This window comes from Falco rusticolus, chromosome 5 (genome assembly GCF_015220075.1).
Source record: "Falco rusticolus isolate bFalRus1 chromosome 5, bFalRus1.pri, whole genome shotgun sequence".
Taxonomy (NCBI): domain Eukaryota; kingdom Metazoa; phylum Chordata; class Aves; order Falconiformes; family Falconidae; genus Falco; species Falco rusticolus.
The window spans coordinates 75713058-75729805 of NC_051191.1; the positions used below are offsets into that span (position 1 = coordinate 75713058).

Sequence of the window (16748 nt, forward strand, 5' to 3'; positions counted from 1 at the left end):
CAAAGGAATGTTATCCTGGAGGCTTACTCAGTCTCAGTGGTATCCAGTTCAAAACAAAACCAGGCAAACTAGCTGCCCTCAGCTTTTGCAGAATTGTAGACCATTCCCAGGGGCAATAACCTGTTTGAGAGAAAACACGCTCCCGCAGTACACGGTTCAGACATTATTTGCCTACTTGCCCTGGATTAGGTAGTCCTGTGCAAGTCCATCATGGCCTGAGGAGGCACGTGCAGTATTAAAACTTCCCTTTTCAAGCACTACCTTTCTAAATTACATTTTCATCTTCTGATTTTTATTTTTTTTTAGGGTCATGTAAAACTCTCCGATTTTGGGCTATGCACAGGTTTAAAGAAAGCTCACAGAACTGAGTTCTACAGGAACCTTACACACAACCCACCAAGTGACTTCTGTAAGTATAAGGTGTCCTAGTTAAACAATTCTACAGTTCTGAACTGCAGCTATGCCACATCGTAATTTAGTTCTGCTGGGATAAGCAAGATTGGTCAGGCTGATTGCATGTAATTGGAAAACTGGAAATGCATGTTCCCTGGGACATGGAAGCTTTTCACAGGAAAGAAATTATGATTTCTGCAATGTTAATGTATTTTTGCACATTCATACACATATAAAAATCCACATAATGTAATGTATCTATGTTTTAATGTACTTTAATGTACTTTTCATAACAATGTTAGTGAAGTTAAAGAAATGCTCTTTCAGAAGGAACATGGGTTTCATGTGCCAACTGAAGTCAGGGGCAATCTCATGAACCTTTTTGTAAAAGTAAAGTTGTTGATCAACATGCCTTAGTGACACACCACGTTTGTCTTACTCCACAAATGTAAAACTTCTCTGCAGTTCTTCTTGGATTCTTCATTTGTTGCTTGAAAAAACATCACCCGTATCTGAATATATGTTGCCGGCTGCAACAACAAGTGCTGCTGATCTCAAATCGATCTGTAAAACTTATATCAAGTTTTAATTTAAAATTGCAGATTATGTGTCCTACTTACATGAGTTTCAGCTGCAAATTGGACAGTAGTTACTCATTACTGGTTTTTTTCCCCTCTCCAGTTGTAATTGTTTCTAGACTAAAGCATTCTAAGGATATAAAATAGTTATTCTTTGAAAACAGAATGCTGTCAACCTTTTCCTTTAATTCTTAAAAATGTATTTATTATCTAATAACTATTTTGTAAATTAGCATTTCAGAATATGAACTCAAAGAGAAAAGCAGAAACGTGGAAGAAGAACAGGCGACAGCTGGTAAGTTAATAAAACTATAATTTTTTTTTGCTTTTAAACTATTTGCAAGAAAAGTTAAATATAAGCATGGCATTAATGCTGCTGTTTTAAAAAAACTGGAAGACCATCATTCTTTACAGATGTCGCTCTCTTCAAGCTCCCCAAACTGCACATAACTCAAAAGCAGGTGGTCTAGTGACTCCAGTTGTGGAATAGCTCAGAGACCAGGGTTGCTTTGTCTGGTCTGTTTCCAGAGCTGTGACTATCAAGACCCTGCTCTTCTCTGTGCCTTCTTGTGTTTGTCTCTAGACTGATCTGGTATTGGCACCCTGTGTGAACTCCTGGGTTTAACTCCTGCGGTTCAGTGGCACAAGAAGATGCATAGCTGTGTAGTTCTTTTTCAGAGAACTGTGGGCAAAACTTCTGTGCCCTTTTGGTGAACAGGAATATGATGGAAAGGCAGTGGAGGGTGTTGGGACTGGAGTGCTGCAGCTTGGGTTTGCAATGAAGAATAATCAAGTAATAAAGGGAGCTCTGGCATTAACTCAAGGCGAAGTATCTGGTCATTCATGAGTTTTCAGAATTTCAGCCCTGCTCTTGATCTTTACCAAACAGCAGTTGCAAACCCCTCAGTTTTCAAATTTTGAACTTTTTGTTTTACACGCCCTGTTTAAGAAGTGATATGCTGCAGTATTCCCAAAAAGCTTTTGGGTGGGTTTTTTTCTTTCCTTGTGAGATATAATGAGATTACATTGCAGTCATGGTGCCTCATAGGTGCTGTATTTCACACCCTTACTACTTCTGCTTGGAGTCAAATCCCTGAAAAGTCTACATCTCCAGGTCCATAAAGACTGACGTAGCAGAACTGTGTGGTGAAGCTAGGTGAATCAATAAACAGTCCAACAGAGAATAAGAGGCCAAAATGAGAAGGAGCCATATTCTTGGTTTTCTATTGGCTTAAAACTAAATGTCTTGGCCTCGTTCAATCAAGTGAAGTGTTTTGTTTCTGATCAGACAAACACAGGTGAAATATTTTATTTTTTTTTCCTAGCCAAACTGGTCTTGGTGGACTTTTGTGAGTGTTTTTGTTGGTTTTCGGTCATCCCCTCCGGCCCTGCAAATTTTCCATCAGTAAAGAGAAATAGCTCAAGATTTAGTTATTAGCCACAACCATCTGGGCTGCATGTTGTAAAAGTTAAAAGCATGGAGCTTGGGTCCAGTAAGAGCTCAAATTAATTAAGAGCACAAATCAAGGGATCACCACTGGTTATCCCTTTTTAAAAAACCAAACCAACAACAAAACAAACCTAAACCAAAACTAAACCAGCAGATCTTGCATATCTTAGTAATGCGGCTACCTGAAACTTTAGCTAAGATGACCTTCTGATATTGCAGTGGGAATAATCTATGATTTCATTACATTTAGGGAGGGTGATTTCCATTTACTTTCAAGGTTCTCTGTGCTTACCCATGTAGAATAATAATGTTCTTGGGATTTTAGATATTGTGAATTTTCAAATTAAGCGTTCTTAAATAACAAGGTACCCTATATGTGAATCCCCAGGAAAAGGTTTTCCAAAGTGTAAAATCATACTATTTTTAAAGAGTTTATTCTTTTTTTCCAGGCATATTCTACTGTTGGAACCCCAGACTATATTGCACCAGAAGTATTTATGCAGACCGGGTACAACAAACTGTGTGACTGGTGGTCTTTGGGAGTGATTATGTATGAAATGCTAATAGGTATGTTAAAGACCCTGACTTAAGAATCACTTCAAAGGTAACAGGGTCCATTAGTTCACTGAGTCTGATTCCCTGCCTAGTGGAGGTACCAGAATTTCATTCAGTTCCACCTGAAGTAAGCTGTAAATTCAGCTTCCAGAAAGCTTTGAAATGTTCCACCTTTCCAAGAAGACAGCAAGAGATGATGCCTCAGTTAGTTGTTTCAGTGAATAATTGTTCACTATTAAATGTTTTTGAGGGTCAGTCTTATTACCTGGAAGTAACGGAATACCATTTAATGTTACATTACAAAAGAAAACTTTTGGCTAGTACTCCTTGTTAGATTTGGGTGCCATGCTGGCAAAAGCAGAGGCCCAGGTCACATTCCTTTTCTGGGAAAAGCTTGTTGATTTTTCTGTTTGTTTGTGCAGGGTATCCACCTTTCTGCTCAGAAACACCACAAGAAACTTATAGGAAAGTTATGAACTGGAAAGAAACATTGGTATTTCCTCCAGAGGTGCCCATTTCAGAGAAAGCAAAGGATTTAATTCTAAGGTCAGTAACAAAAGCTCACTTCTGGCCACTCACCCAGACAGTCTTATCTTCCATTAGGTTAATTTTGTTCCACATGAAAGAAGTTTTAGATTGGAGGGAAGGTTGTTTTCTTCTGTGCCACAACCCTTCATGGATTTTTTTTTTAAGAAAAAAAAAAAGTCTTTTTCCCTTTGCCATTTGTTTAACGTGAAGGAATAAGCTGTAATGATCTTGATTTGTACCACAGTGTTAGGAGAAACAGAGCAGACTGGGAAAAAAAGAAGGAAAAAATTATTAACACACAATTTGCCTCTTCTCAGAGGGAACTAGAAAATAACTGCTCGCCAGCATTTAATGCACTGAACAGAAATCTTTGGATGTTTTGGATTTACTCACTTTTTCCAAAATGGTAGGTTTTAGTCCATTCAGTTTGCACTGAAGTTTTTGTGAGGGGTTTAGGGATCAAGATCAGGCAGAAATGCTCTCTTGACCTGGGAGGTTTGGGGGAGGATGTGGTTTTCAGCTTTGACACCCCCCCCCCCCCAAAAAAAAAAATTACAAGCTTACACAAATTCATTAAAGGCAAAAAGGGGAATGTACTTTGTAGTCAGAGCCAAGTAGTAAACTTTATTATTATTTCAAGCAGTGCTCCAGTAGCATACAACAAACGTAAGAAATAGAACAAACTGTTATTCTTAATCCAGTGATACTAACAGTTCAAATTATTTGATTATTGCTAATCCTCATTAATAAGTTAGTGTATAACAGTTTTATTGTGTTTTCAGTATCTATTTCACTAGCATTATGCTTAACCTCTCCTGTGTGTTGTCAGTATCCTGCGTTCTTTGTTGGAAAGAGTAGCTGGAAAGTCTTGGGAAGTGTTGCTGCTGAGGATTTCTTCCTCCTCAGTCTTGGCTGAGTTTGGGGCATTTTTAGATATTCCAGGCAGTTTATTTGTTAACATTTCTTGCTCATGAATTTAGTTAGACAATGACAATGTGAATTTATTCGATTTTCTCCCTATATGGAAGGATTTACATTAGGGTAAAACATGTTTAGTTACAGTTTACTAAAATGAGGTCAAAACAGCAGGTTAGGCAACAAACACCTGGCCATTGGGTCCTTTGTCTGTTGCAGCTTGGACGAGTTAAAATATATTTCAGTTAAAGGAAGTTGCAGACAATGCTAAAGTTTCTTTAACTAAAATGAGCTCAAGTTCAGACATAGCCTTGAGAAATCCTGAGACCTAGTCTGTCTAACTGTTGTTACAAGGTTTGAGGTCTATTATTAGTACTTGGCATCAACCAACTGGCTGGGCTGCAACAGAAATATAATCAGGTTGGTTTTTTTCCCCAAGTCACACTCAGCTACAAGTAAAAGAACATTACAGTCTAATTGGAGACAGTTTATAGCCTAACTTGCTATGTTACTAAATTACCTGCTGAAAATTTCACTGAACTATCAAGAAGGGGACCTTTTTTTGTATTGCAATGCATTGATGTGGAGAGTGCCTTCAAATCTGGATGACGTGATTGTGTGGAGAGATTATGAGTTCAGGATAACTGAATCAACAACCAGAGGCTTTGCTCATCTAGGCAAACAGGATTTCATTTAACAAAGGTCAGCTGACTTTTAGAGCAACAGGAGGCCCACATCCCCATGCTACCAGGTACTCCCCATTGCCAGGAGGTCATTGGGTGACTCCACACTTGTCAAGACCAAGCGGGTTTTTTGGCATGGGCATTGTTTCCTGTTTCTGTAAACTCCCTCTTCGTGTCACCGTTGACATCTTTTGCCATCCTCAAAGAGATTGCAAGGACAGCGAAAAATACAAAGCAGTTACGTCTCTGCTAACACATAGAAAGGATGGCTAGGATTTAATGAACTTCTAGGCTAAGCATTGGGGTATGCTCATCGTCTCCTTGGTGAGATACTTCAGAGTCTTTTGCAGCCAGCTAGGCATTGGCCCTGGCAGGCATCATTCCAGAGAAGAAGGGTCAGCCTCTGCTGCTCGCTGGAACAAATCCCTGATGTCCCCAAGTTGCTGTCAGAGAGCTTCCACCTCCCTATTTTTCTTCATTCGGATTTTATACTTTCCCTGGTTGGTGTTTTTCCTCCTGCCTACTGGAGCAGGTAACTGTCTCCATCTGAACAATTCCATCTGTCTCCAGTTTCACCTTTTTCTTCTTACTTGACTCTACGGGCTTTCCCACAGCTGCTTCTCATAAATTGGCAATTTCTTCTGGAGTATGAGCTGAGGTTATGCAGCTGGGCCATATCAGAAATAGGCCTTGGGTCTCGGTACCACCAGCACCTGGGCCTCTAAGGAGTGGGGAGAGGGAGTGGCTGGCAGAATAGGGATGTGCTATGTTTTGAATGTGTCTGGCTCATTGTAGCTCCAAAATGTGACATCAGAGAGTGGTCCTGTTTCACTGGGTGTGTCTGTTAGTTGAGAACATGCAGAGGAGTTTTCAGTGGTAGGGACTTAAGCCTCAATTCCAGGCTAATCTTGCAGGGCTAGAACTTGCAGCAGCTTTTCACAAACCTGTAAGAAGTTACAAGTTATTGTCATCATAGCTTTTTGTTCTGGGACTCCAGCAATATTCTGGTTCCATTTCCCTTTTCTTCTACATGCAATGGGCTGCTCTTACGTTACCCAGAGTAATGGAACAATTTGAAAGAACTTCCTCAAATTCCTGATGTAGGATACCGTGACAGTTTTATTTGCTGTTGCTTCTGTCTACATTTATTGTAACGTTCCCCTTACCTTTTTCACTTTTTCAGGTTTTGTATTGACTCAGAAAATAGAATTGGTAGTAATGGAGTAGAGGAGATAAAAAGTCATCCATTTTTTGAAGGTGTGGACTGGGGACATATCAGGTATGTGTGTGTATATAGATATACACATTTTATAGAGAGAATAAAAGCAAGAATTTCATGTACTATGGAGTCAAGGATAATTATTTCCATTCATTTTTTATTTTGAAAGGCAGCTACTGGCAGTAGGTGCGTGACAGCAAAGGTTTTCAGGCCTTGCTGACATTCATAGATGTGATCAGAGTTTAACTGCCTTGAGATGCCTCAGATTGCCCCAGAGTGCCCAGGATGGAAAGAAATGGTGGTAGGATGGCTGTGTTATTCCTGATGTATGCTTTGATATCATCGGAGAGCTCCTCTTCCAGTAGCAGTGGGCTCTGCAGCTATTGCTATAATTGACTTTTTTTATAATAGGAGCACAAGAAAAGCAAACTCTATTCCAAAAATGCAGGGGAAATAGATGAATGAAGAGGAGAGGCAGCAAGTAGGAGGAAAACACAGGGCATGTCTTTACTGCACGGTGCAGATACTACACCTGAGTGAACCGGTATGTCTACAGAGTGCTGGGCAGAGGCACTGACTCACCTCAGAGTCGTAGCCTCTGTGGCCAAATTCTGCTGGGTCAGGCCTGGGTAGAGGGCCTGGCCAAGGCAGCTGTACCAGTTCCAACCTGAACTTGTGCCTGCAGATGCTGAGAAACATCTGCATGTATCCAAAATGGTAACACCTTTAGAGCAGACTTTGATGGCCCTACAGATACTTTCAGTTGAAATGATGGCTACTGTTCAGCTGTCTTTAAGGTCTGAGGTGATCTGCTTCTTCAGCAATACTGCAGTTTTCTACATGAACATCCATACTGTGGGCGTGTGATTGTCCAGCTCTTGTACTTCTCATTTCCTCTGGTGCAGAAAGCCTCATTTAACTTATCAGTGTGGGAGACAGTAATAAGCAGCAAGAGCAGTAACATATCTATTCATGCTGCATCTGGCAACCTGGCAAAATGGTTTCCCTGTTCCGCCCATAAGTACATTTAATTGTAATAATTACAACAGTATTAAGTTTACAGGTGCTAATTAATGACTTTCCCACAGTGCCATGTTCCAGTTTGAATGCTTTCATGGGACAGATCACATAAGAAACTTTGAAAGCCACCTTAAAACTTCTTAAAGGGCTGCCTAATTGTTGAGCTGATAAAGCAGTAGCATGTCAGAGCCAGCCTATTTTGGACAAGAGATGCTGGTGACTGAGTGTCAGAAATAGGAGCTATAGTCAAAAGGTATTTGGATGAGGTCCAGGCTGTTGAGTGCTGGAATTGTAAAGCAACACATCTGATGGCTCCAAATGCGAGTAGAATCCTGCTCAGCTGGGTAGGCTGGGTTTATGAAAGGAAGGTAACCACAGCAGTTCTTGGTGACAGCCAAGATTGTAGTGATAGCTGTATGGCAGCTAAGTGTGGAATGCTGTTTCAGTTAATGAGAAAATTATGTTTTCCTCAAGTTTGCCAAGAAGATACTAATGCTAGATAGGGAACCAAAAAATCTCCTCGTGGCGTCAGCAAACAGGCGAGTCAGATACATCTCTGATGGACTCAGTGGAAACTTTGTGCTTTAAATTAAAGGGATGTTGTAACTTTGAAAAACTAAGTTAAACAAAACTGGAACTTAAATGGATGTTTTCCTAGTATTCACTAGGCTGGCATTTATTTCTATTCACAGGGAAAGACCAGCTGCAATCCCTATAGAAATCAAAAGTATTGATGATACTTCTAACTTTGATGAATTTCCCGAATCTGATATTTTACAGCCAGGTGAGACTGCCATTATAAATTCTAAATTTCTGTCTGTGACATGCTAGAATACTCCACAGATGCTTTTGTTGTTGTTGTTTATATTAGTTTTTCTGATACCCTAATCAAGGTAATATACAGACTTGCTCTAGAGACTTTTTCAAATAGAAATGTAAACCTATGATCTCTCATAACTTCTGCTTCCTTAGAATTTTAGAGGGAAAAGAAGCCCACTGATTTTAACAATTAAATCTATTGGTAAAAATGGTTTGCCTATGTAGTCAGCATATATAGTTTTCTATCACACACTCTGTCTACCCCAATTGTAGTAAAACGTTAGGCACTGGTTTGCTTTTGATCTTTAGTGACTTTTGAGTTTCATGCCAAACATAAATGTTCACATATTTGTGGGCAAAAATTTTCAGACAGATGATTATTTAACATAATGATTTGTGAACCTCAGTGGCTCTGCAAGTCATTTAAGGTTTTTTTAGTTGTTCATTTTTATTGGCAAGTAGTAGGAATTTTTTATACATAAAAGCCTTGATTCTCTGACATGCCGGATTCTCCCAGCTTCCACTGTTTCATTTAATTATTAATGGCTTAAAGATAGGCAGATATTTAAAAATGATTAATTGATGACAGATAAGTGTAGATGCACGAACTACCGTAAGAATTATCAAAAAGCTGGGTGGTTTGTTTTCTGAAATGGCTTTTGTTTAATGGCAAAGAAATTTGTCCTTTTAATGCAAAAGCAATCAATTTCCAGTGCCTAAGTTAAGCTGTATAACTCTATATTTGGATAATGCCAAGTACATTTGTATTGGTTTTGGCATTTCAGACCCAATGAAAATATTATTGTACATCTAGATACCTAAGTACAAACTTTTCTGTCTGTGTGTTTGGCATCTTGAGTTGAAAATATTGCTTAGAACTCTAAAAGCAGCAACCAGAGAGCTAAATATAGAAGCCCACTGCAGTGAGTGTCCATGTGCAGCACACCGGTCATGTGGGCTGTTCATAATATAAAAGGAGGCTGTACGAGCCTTGCTGAAGCCAGAAGTGAAGAGGAAGTCCTAGAAGAGTAATGTGTGCATGATATGTGTAGTTCTCACAGGAAAACTTGGATATATGTTTTTCTTCTGTTTGTGGTGAGGATAACATAGTATGTGTACATGCGTTTGTTGTGCATGGAACATCCCAAACTTTATGATTTTTGTAATGGTATATCCCCTGTGGGTGTGTTAGAAGTTCCTGTCAAGGTATGGGAGCCTGTTATGGTGTGTAAAAAAAAAAAAAAAAAAAAAAAAAAAATCCACACCCCAAAACCCAAACAAACAAAAACCCCCTTTTTCCACTTCAGAGGTACAAGCTGAAATTATAATTCTTCTCAGACCATTGACAAAAGGTGACTGACCTGATTAGAAACAGGATTTCTTCAAGGAATTTTTGCTGACTAGGGAAGTAAGAGTTCAGGGCTGTGTATGTCAATGCAGTGTTAAAAGTCCTGTGAGAAGCAGCTCTGGTTTTAATTGTTTTGTTTTTTCCTTTTTTTTTTCTGAATTCTAGTGCCAAACACAACAGAACCTGACTACAAATCCAAAGACTGGGTTTTCCTCAATTATACCTACAAGAGATTTGAAGGGCTCACACAGCGTGGCTCAATCCCCTCATACATGAAAGCCGGGAAGTTGTGAAACAAACACAAACCCACAAAAGAAATAAAAATACAAACCTCAGGTAGCTGCATCACCAGACCCGCTTGGCGTTAGTTATCAATACATTGACTCTGGTGCGCATCAATTTCACAAGGAAATTCTACAGGATTAGGATTTCTAAGACTACTACAGGAATTAGTTGGCAGTGCCAGCTCGCTTTTTTTTTTTTAAATATTTGAATATTTTTGTTAACTTTATTATACGAAGGTACTGGAATAAAAGGAACGTACATCCCTTTAACTGCACTGCCTATGTGTGTATAACAGTTAATGATGCCTCTCTGTACTGTGGCTTTGTTTGTACTGTAAACCATCTAATCCACCCAGGAGTAAAACATATCATTTTATGCAGCATTGTTATTATACTGCTTACCTGGTGGGTTTTAGATACGCAGTATAAAAAATACATTGCCCACATTTGCAAAATTCTCTGAGCAGTTGCTCAAGGGTATTCCAGTTGTGGTCGGCAGATATCCCATGAGTGTGTCAACACTGAATTATTTTCAACAGCAGTGTCCTGTGGGGTCTACTTGTACCCTGCCTACCCTCACTTCTCCCCACTGGAGGGCTTTATCAGCTCATCATCCCTTCTCTTTTTTCCTTTTTCCACTGTGTGTGGTGGTGAGACAGTCCCTGTGATCTTTTCAGTAGCATTTCTGCTTTAAATGATAGTTGCTGCTTTTTCTTTTTTGTCTCCCTAAGAAGTTCCAGGCAGAAGCGGTCCTGCTCTAGCCTTTTCTTTCCAGAATATCCCAAAGCAGCCTCTGCCAAGCTGGAAGAAACAGAGTGCCCAGCTAGACCCACTCTCCTGTCTTCTTCTTGGCTCTGTCTTCTTCTAGAATCTCCATCTAACATGGACCATGGGATTACAAAGGAACAGCTGAGTCTGCAGCCCAGTTTCCAGGAACCACGACTGAATTGTGCAGGGCATCTAAATGCTATTCTCCCCAGTCTGCAGGATGGTGACAAACTGACAGCAGACAGGTCTCCTTCTCCTAGGTCGAGGAAACTGAAGCACAAATCCCTCTGTACGCAGAGTATGGTTTGGCTTCTCAGCCCAGCAGCAGTTCAGGATTGAATTGCACTTCTCGAACAGTTTACAGTTATCTGGTCACGAAAATTTGTGTATATTTCTGCCTGTACTAGCATCTAGCATATTATCTGCAGTACTTTGAATCTATCACAATACAGTAGAGATCTTTGACATCATTTTCTGGTTACAAAATAGATTTACAGCAATGACCAATTGCCCAGTAATTGAACAAGCAGAGTCACTGTTGCAGTCTTCCTCCTCTGAATGCATGTGAAAAGCGCTCTAAAGCCTCTGCAGCACCCGTTGGAGTGAAGCAGAGAATGTTTTGGCATGTAGTAGGGAAGATGCCGTTAGACTGGCTTTTGCAGCAAAATGGAAGTGACTGTTTATGAAGCCATTACAGAAATATTTATTGCTGTTGGGCACCACGGTATCAGCTGTTTTGAATTATTTTTATGCTTGAAGAACACACTGGGATGTTCATCTGCTGCATATGTGCATGTAGTCTTCCCTGATCCAACAGCTATTAGTTTCCTCAAGGACTTCAGTGATGTCTTTCCTCCAATATTTTGTCTTTCTCCAAGCACCTGATATCTGTTACTTATTCTGCATTTCTACAAAAAAATTGAGTATTCAGCTCACCAAAGAGGAGTAGCCAGTGCCTCAGGGCCCATCCAATTTATACAGTTATATCAGAACGTTGGCTATGCTGAACTTTACATGGGAACAGCTTATTGATCTCCCAGTTTTATTTCCCAGACCTTACACTAATTAGCACCCCTTTACTGCTGTTGAGGCAAGATCCCTCAGAAATTCTCTGGTGTTGTTCTTTACCTTGTCAACGTAGCAAAGCTCAACCTGTGTTCATCCAAAGACTGTCCCAAAGCAGTCACTCACTTAAATCCACCTTTACACTTTCATACTTTGTTCTGCCAGTACCCTGGCAGTTTTGGAGGCTTCTCAGGAAAGGAAGTTCCTTTTCTAAGGGCTTCAATCCATTCTACCAAGACAGAGGAGCCTGGGCAGAAAACATCTGAGATGCAAACTTGGCCTCAAAGGACATCACTATGGAAAAGAGAATTTTTATTAGTTTTGCTTTCCAGTCTCACTCATGGGGCACTGTGTACACCAGAAGTGGAATTCCTGCGAACAGCACATTTCAAAAGACTACAGTAACCCTATTGGTGTAGTATTAAAAGAAGTCTTTGCTTGAACTTGCCAAGACAAGATAAGTTTCATGGAAACTGCAAATGCTCAGTAATACTGCTGATTTTATTATTATTTTTTTTCCTGTGGGGTTGGCGGGAGGGGAGATAAATACACACTTAATTTAAAGCTATCTATTAAACAACTATGTCTGTACATACTCACTGGTTTACAAACTTGGGGAAAAAGCTCAACCCTATATCTGTAACACTAAAGATAATACTCATTTAAAATTGCGGATGATTAATCATATCAGTGCTCACATAGGAGTTATATCCATAGGGAAACAGCCTGCAGCCTATTTAGCATAAACTCCTGTATTGTGGTAGTAGTTGATTTTTTAATTTTTTTTAAACATAGCATTATTTTAATCAGTAAGTCAAGTTAAACAAAGTATTAACTACTGCTTTTAGGATGATAGAATTTTTTTTAAAGGTGAAACTGTGACACTGTAATGAATTAAAGAGAACAGAAGGTTAATCTACACTGGCTTTCAAAAAATGGAAGTGCAGCATATCTTTTGTTTTGTTATTTTTGCCTCATACCTTTGGATGCTTGTGGTTTTTCCTTTGGCAATGTTTGTCACTGTGCCATTTATTTTTCTTATTCTTGGAGTACCAAAGATCCTGAAATGGCTTGATGATTGCAACCATGTGAAAATTTATTTTCTGGAAGTATGTTTTGTTAACTTTTGTTAAAATGTGGAACTGTGTATGCAAATTGTTACCAGAGGTTTGCTGGGAAGTTAACCTATTCCAGCAGGTAAAACTTGAGTGCATCGATGGAAGTGGTAAGCCTGAATCCAAATTCTGGACCTGAATACCCTGAAACTGGGGAGGAAGCTTGGATTGGGAAATGCAGCTGAGCTTTTGCACTTTGTTCCATCTCCAATCAGCATGAGTGAGTGGCCTTAGGTACAGGACATCAGCAGAGGTTGTTCCATGTGCAAAAGGAGTTAAAATTGCCAGCATTCAGAAATCAAATATTGTTGATACTGCATTTGCACTGTTAAATTTGCCTTGCTGGAGAGTTATATAAGTGTTATTTTTATAGGTCAATTGTTAAACACCTGAGCCGTTGGATACAGTATGGAATAATAGCATCTGACGTGGGTGAATTCACCTAAGTGCAAAGGGGCTTGCTGAAAGCTCTCCACACTACCAAGATAAATGGGCATAAGCAGTACAAAGGGTGTTGTGTCGGCTCTTTCTAAAGAGGTGATTTTCCTCCTCTGCAACAGCAAGTAGGGAATACTGCAGTTTAGCCCGGTTATACTCTAATGCTTAGGAAGTGCTCTCACTTTTTCAATAATACGAGCAATTACAAGCATTGTAACATACTGTACTTTGTCCTTTTAATGTTGATATATTACAGCAGCTCGTTCTTGGAGTCAAAATGGCAACTGCTATATTTTTCCTAGACTGTTTCATTAGTTGTGGTTGGGAAAGTTACATAGAAGCATTATAAAAATTTATATGAGGCTTTTTACAGCATTTGAAAATAAAAGTAGCATTTTTTTTTAAAGTTGCCAGTTTGATTTTTTTTCACACCAGTGTACTGGATCTCTTTATCTTCTGGTATGGGAGACGTCTAAGGAATTGAGACAATATTTTGTGTATTCTCATCTTGAATTCCACAGACAGTGAAAACCCCGGTGTTGCTACTCTAATCCAAGGAGAGCGCAAAAATTGCTTAACTTGTACCAACTGCCGTCATGTGAAGCTACTTCTAAAATGGTTATTGCTGTTCACAAGAGACTTGCCGCCTTCCCTGCAGACCATAATTTATTCAAGAAAAGCTTCCACAGCCAGTTGTGTCCTTCAATTCACTATATAGTGAATAGAAACAATTTTGTCCTACTCTTCCCTGTTCCTTGCTGAGTTCAGAGTAGTGGCAGCAGACGCAGTTGTGAAATAGTCACATAAAAAAATTATTACAGAGTTGAGCAGCTGAAAGCAAAGGGGAGCTAGCAGCTGGCGACTGGCTTTCTCTGGAGCCCTCCAGTGAACAACAGCCCTCCCTCCACTTGGGAATTGCTGAGCTCAGTGAATGATACAATTTTAACAGAGTTTTACAATTTTTATTTAATGGGATTACACTTGTCTTCCAGTAACCATATATATTATATCTCAGAGCTACATATCATAAGGAAATGGGGGCTTAGTTCCTTATCTCCTTGCATTACCAAATTAGCTGTTCCTCAAAACCACGGCACTTTAACGGCAAATATAAAGGCTATGCCTTCACCATGTGCAGAATATTTTTAAATCAACCACTTAAATAATATTTTACAGTTTAGTGTTTGTAAAACTGCAAATATTTGTTGTGCATTTTTCATTTATTTATTCTTGCACAGTGTGCCTTGTACGTAAGCAAAACAATTATGCTTTGGATGATAAAAGGTCTTCTGACAATCGTCCTATGGAAAGAGAAGGGAGGAGTATTTGAAACAGTCTGTCTTGCTGTTGGGAGTCATGACAATAGCGGTTCCCAGCTGTGGACTAGACAAAGATGTATTTGCAGTTCAGGAAGTGTGTAATGTACTTCTTTAAGGTAATTTTATTTATCATGCATGTAAATTTTAAATATCACAGAGGTTCTAAAATTCCTGTCCCATAGCTGAATTTCAAAGATGAAAGCAGGTTTTAAATACGGGTGCCAGCAGGCTGTAACCTGTCAGCCGTGCTGGGTTCTGCCGCAGAATGCCTTTCTGCCTAAAAGAAGCTGCCACCTGAAGTGGCCCTACTGGGACAGCTGAAGGGCAAGTTAATGTCTATATAATACAATGAATTTACTGCCAATAGTAATGGCACCAAGATCTGTACACCTCATTGCACAGGAGCACTTCTACAATTGGTGTAAGGGGAAATGAATCTTTATACGTGCAGAGAGAACTGATCTCACTGCCGCCACCTCCTCCCACCACCTCTGGCCAGGTTATTTGGTAGCATGGAGGTTACTGTTCTCTGGGGAAATGGGGCATGTGGGTTTGAACCTCTCCGTGCCGAGGAGAGAAATTTCTCAATCAAGTCAGAGTACTGCTAGGAACAGTTTGTTTCTGGTTTGAACCGACCCTTGATGCCGCATCTTGTTCCCATACCAGCTGCTTTAATCTGTTCCTAGTGAGCCACCATCTGCTGCTGCTTCTCTCTCTTCCAGGAATACGTGCTCTCTATGCGTGCTGTCCCCCGGCAGTGCACCTTCAGCTGGTAGCGGTTCCTTCCCCTCCAGATGTCTCTGCCCATCCTCCCCCCTCCAAAGACAAAATCTTTGCCCTTGCCTGTACGTTTCCAGCCCGCGAAACTAAATGATGTGGAGAGGGCAGCTTATCAGCAGATTAAGTGCTGTGACCTTAAAGCTGTTGTGTAAAGGCGTAACCACAGCCCCTGCTCCACATTTTGAAAAAGAGACGGCAGCTACAGATAGCAAGTGTTATAACACCAAGTCTATGTAACACCTTGTTTCCTTCCAGGGATGCAGGCCGAATCTGCCCCTCAGTGTGGGTGTGCAGCCTGGAATATGAAGGTAATGGAGCTCCAAGAGGAAGCAGGTGCCAAGACGTTCCCCTCAGCTACGTCTAAGCACGTGCAGCCATCTACAAAGCTTCGTGACATGAAATGGGAGTGCCGATTTGAACGGGCATCTCCCTAGTGTTAGGGCTTACTCAGAAACAGCAATAGCTCTGCTAGTCTTTGACAATTCCCATACTAAGTCTGCTTCTGACTTCAATATATCTAATTAATAATAACGAATTATCAGATGAGAACTTCAGTGACTTTTTGGTCATGACTGAGTGAATCACTGGTAAAACCAGACACATGTGTCAAGATTTTCAATCCAGCAGACTGCCTTTGAGGTCTCATCCAGCTCCCACTGACGTCAGCGGAAGATCCCTATCTAAAGCCCAAAGAAACCAGTGAACAAGCATGGTCTCAAAAGCAAGCTGTTTGCTGATGCCATGCTTCTGTGGTCTTTACAAATGAGACAAAAAGATTTTACTGTCTGTACAATTCAATTGGTTGAAAAGCAGTACGTGAAGAGGATGCCTTTTGGCTTCAAATACAGTGGTGAGAAACTTGCATGGTACTTACGCTATTAAAGAAGAAGGTATTACCTGGTTTTTTATAAACAAACTAATACTTCAAGGAAACTTTGCAAAATATACAATTTACTTAAATACCTTTTTCTGAAGTAGCATAGTACGTTACTGGGCCCCAGTATGGATTTTTCATATTCTATGAACCAGATTGGCATGACTTCTTGATTTGTGAAGTTCACAGGTAGTGAACAATGAATGCGACCCTGCAATTGGCACGGTTCTGCTGAGTAACGTTACACATCTTGTGGGCCCACTCTGTGCAACAGTTGTTGGTTTCTCTTTTCAGTTAATTCTGCCTCGAGTAGTGGCACAGACTGAAGGTGCCTTACATTTCTGTATCTTTGCATTGTTCCTGTACCAGTTGTTTCATATGAGGCTGTTAACATTTGAAAAGACCAGTAATCTGTACTGGGGGCGACAAGTCTGCTTTAACCAAGGCGAAGGCTTTCAGGCAGTGATGTAAGGCACTGTCAGGACCTTTGCAGGCAAGATGGGTGAGACAGCTGCAGCGAAGGAGGTTCACAGAGTGGTTCTGTGCAAACCCAAGAAAAGCTGTTTTGGCCTTGGAGATACGCTGCCCTTGCAGCTG

At 40.2% G+C, this 16748-nt stretch overlaps 1 protein-coding gene across 4 annotated transcripts in view; it reads left to right on the forward strand.

Moving 5' to 3' along the window:
• STK38L (serine/threonine kinase 38 like) overlaps window positions 1-13584 on the forward strand; it is a 50682-nt gene extending 37098 nt beyond the window's left edge. For 2 of the 4 annotated variants that reach the window (XM_037389027.1, XM_037389028.1), the window contains exons 8-14: window positions 307-409; window positions 1205-1266; window positions 2871-2988; window positions 3399-3522; window positions 6286-6381; window positions 8034-8125; window positions 9674-13584. In XM_037389027.1, coding sequence (XP_037244924.1) covers window positions 307-409; window positions 1205-1266; window positions 2871-2988; window positions 3399-3522; window positions 6286-6381; window positions 8034-8125; window positions 9674-9801 — 723 coding nt within the window. In that variant the 3' untranslated portion in view covers window positions 9802-13584. Of the gene's footprint in view, window positions 1-306; window positions 410-1204; window positions 1267-2870; window positions 2989-3398; window positions 3523-6285; window positions 6382-6769; window positions 6866-8033; window positions 8126-9673 lie in introns of those variants that run through there. The other 2 variants (XR_005104445.1, XM_037389029.1) reach the window with 2 other exon arrangements.
• Window positions 13585-16748: the final 3164 nt, after the last annotated feature.